The sequence below is a fragment of the Myotis brandtii genome, unplaced genomic scaffold, assembly GCF_000412655.1.
Source record: "Myotis brandtii unplaced genomic scaffold, ASM41265v1 scaffold317, whole genome shotgun sequence".
Taxonomy (NCBI): Eukaryota; Metazoa; Chordata; class Mammalia; order Chiroptera; family Vespertilionidae; genus Myotis; species Myotis brandtii.
In genome coordinates this window covers 86507-89533 of record NW_005362155.1, presented here as the reverse complement: position 1 = coordinate 89533, position 3027 = coordinate 86507, and the positions used below count along the sequence as shown (strand labels likewise).

Here is a 3027-nt window from a genome sequence, read left to right as displayed (position 1 = left end):
CGAGACGGGTAACACCAGGTAGGAACCTTCCTCCCCCGGCTGACCTCCCAGAACCCTGTCCTGGCAGCCCCCGAGCAAAGGGACCCCCTCACTTGAGGACCATAAGGATCCTGGGAGCCCTGTAGCACTTGGGGCAAGTCCCTTAATGGTTTAAGTCTCGGTTTGTTCCATTTTGGCACCAGTAAAGAAATTCACTCCAAAAGGTGGTTTTATAGGAATACAACATAATCAACAAGGTTGTTATTCTGCTGGGGAGGGGACTGTGTCGTGGGCAGATTAAAAAGAAGCCGAGGATTGTCCTTGCACCCAGAAGAGACCACAGGACCGTCTGTACCAAAGCACATGCCCACCCAGACCAAACCAGAACACACACACACTCCCCGCTGCAGGCCCCTGCAAAGTCAGGACCCCCGCCCCCCGCCCCACCCCTCCAGTAACCGAATACAGACCCGAACCAAAGCTCTTGGTCCACGTAGCCGCAGACACAGGGAGCGGGGCACCGCAGAGCCACACAGAGAGGACAAGGCTCGCAGCTGCTGCTGCACTTTATTGCCACGCCACCCCGGGAGCTCCGGTTTCCTCCGCATCTTTCTTTTTGGGGCGCCTTCGTGGCTTTGCCCCTCCACGCCCGCCCTGCCTCTTGCCCCCTATCTTGCCCTTGTTCTGCAGGTGCTCCCTTGGGGGCCCCTCAGGGCCTGAGGCAGGTGGGGGAGTCCTGGGAGTCGGGTGGGCGAGTAGGCCCGGGTCTTGCCTCCGGGCGCTGGCTCCTCCGTGGTCCTGCCAACATCGCCGTGGGGGGTGCGTGCTCCGTCCTCCTCTGGGGAAGGAAAGCAGTTGGTTCGAGGGGCAGAGGCCTGGGGTCATCCTGCCATCACTTGCTCCCTGACTCCAGAGAAAGACCCTCTCCTCTCTGGGCCTCAGTTTCCCTCTCTGTAAACCACATTTCCCTCCAGTTAGAAAGGGTCTATGTGTCTCCCTTTGCACCGGTCACTGGGAAACTCAGAGTCAAATGTATGTCTCATTTACTTCTGTGTTGAGACACCAGGTCTTTAATCCCTCCTCCCCACCCACCCAGCACCTCCCGTCCTGGCCCTTCGAAGCGGAGGGTCTCCCCGGCCCTGGGCCCCTGGCACCTCACCTCCCGAGGTCTCAGGGCCGCGCCCCTCGCTTGTTCCGCTCCGTGTTCTGGAGCTTGGTCACCAGCTTCCTCTCGTGCCCACCAGGGCTGGGGCGGTTGGTGTGGGCAGCGGCTTCTCTCTTGGTGCGACCTTTCCGGCCTCCCACTCCTGGGAACGCAGGCGAGAGCAGAGTGAGCGGCTGGAGGCAGCTGGCCTCCCAGGGAGGTGGGTGGGGAGGCGGCCGTGGAAAGAGCTGGGGTTGGAGTCGGGAGGCTGGGGTTGCCACCACATAGCTTTGGGGCAGTGGTTCTCAACCTTCCTAATGCCGAGACCCTTTAATACAGTTCCTCATGTTGCGGTGATCCCCAATTTCATTGTTACAAATTAAACATAATTAAAGCATAGTGATTAATCACAAAAACAATATGTAATTATATATGTGTTTTCCGATGGTCTTAGGCGACCCCTGTGAAAGGGTCGTTCCATCCCCAAAGGGGTCGCGACCCACAGGTTGAGAACCGCTGCTTTGGGGTATAGTCTCTATTCCCTGCCGGAGGAAAGAGGGTCAGAGTGGAGGGGCAGGGCCAGGCCTTACCCAGCTGGGAATACGCCAGGCTGTAGAGGTCGGACTCGTCCAGGCTGGGGTCTTCGTCCTGTGGGCCTGGGGGCTGCTGCGATGAGCTGACGGCTCTGGGAAAGGTGGCCATCATGGCTGGCTTACTAGTACCCTCACTGTCTCTCTCGCCTTCCACAACTTAGTTTGTGTCTGGTTTCCTGGCACCTCCCAGTTCACTGGATCCGACTTATAAGGCCACGTCTCCTCCTCAGCGGCCGTGGCCCAGCCCCGCAGGCCCTGTCTGATGCAATCTGGCCCTTTCCCAGAACCGCGGTAAACACCCGGCACGAGGGGGGAAAAGTCAGTCTCGTGAGTCCCAGCCCCTTGCCCCCCCCTCGCTGGGGCTCGCCCCGCCGGCCCGGTGTTTTCCACAGAGGAGATTCCCTGCCCCTCAGCGAGGAGGGGCCTGGCAAGGTCTGGCCATAAATAGTCCTTGGGAACATGGCCAGCAGGGACCTGAGGGCGGCCCACTCCTTCCTGTCCATCTGCTGCCCTCGGCCACGTGCCCCTTCTGGGATCGGGGTCATGGTCACACGGCTGACCCTCACTCCCACCCCAGTTGTGGCTCAGATTCAGGACTGTGTGGCAGCATATGGGGTAAGGAATACGGGGAGAGGATATCAACAAACTAGCGCTAGGTCAGTGGTTCTCACCCCATCACTCCTTTTTTCCAAGAAACACCTTGGAAAGCCCCCTGAATACCCTGAACTGGGGCCCCTCGGTCATTCCCTCCACCTGAGAGGGAGGCTGGCTGAGTGGTTACGGGTGCAGATTCTGGAGCTGGATCTCAAGCCCCTGGTCCACTATTCCTGTGTGACCCCAGCCAAGCCACTTGACCTCTCTGTGCCTTGGTTTTCCCTCTGTAAAACGAGGACGTGATAATTGAAGCTGCATAGAGCTGGAGAGAGGAGCATGTGGGAGGGCACTCGCAGCGGTGCCCGGCCCGTGCCCACCGCACTGTGTGAGTTAGTCACGCCCCTCACAGCTCAGTAGAGCGAGCCCTACTGTCATAGAGAGGAACCAGAAGAGATTAATGCATCATAAAATAATATGCACTGCAAAATATGGATACACCAAAGCAGAAGACGTTATGGAGCAAGCAGATGTTTGTAGCGATTTAATGTGAATTAAAAGAGGGGGTTCAGATACGAAATGTGTGAGAGTGGAATTTTCCAGTCCTGCCTGAAGGATCTGGGTGGGTCGAGTTGCACCAGCTCCCAGCTCCCCTGTTTTTTTTTTTTTTTTTTTTTTTTTTTTTTTTTTTTTTTTTTTTTTTTGTGTGGTTGTGTGTGG

At 57.3% G+C, this 3027-nt stretch overlaps 1 protein-coding gene across 1 annotated transcript; it reads right to left on the bottom strand.

Moving 5' to 3' along the window:
• Positions 1-530: 530 nt before the first annotated feature.
• NUPR1 (nuclear protein, transcriptional regulator, 1) lies at positions 531-1959 on the bottom strand. Its single transcript, XM_005870314.2, has 3 exons — positions 1714-1959; positions 1139-1286; positions 531-817 (listed from the first exon to the last, which is right to left on the bottom strand). The coding sequence occupies exons 1-2, from the start codon at positions 1826-1828 to the stop codon at positions 1150-1152; spliced, it is 252 nt and encodes an 83-aa protein (XP_005870376.1). The 5' UTR covers positions 1829-1959; the 3' UTR covers positions 531-817; positions 1139-1149.
• Between the last annotated feature and the right edge of the window lie 1068 nt (positions 1960-3027).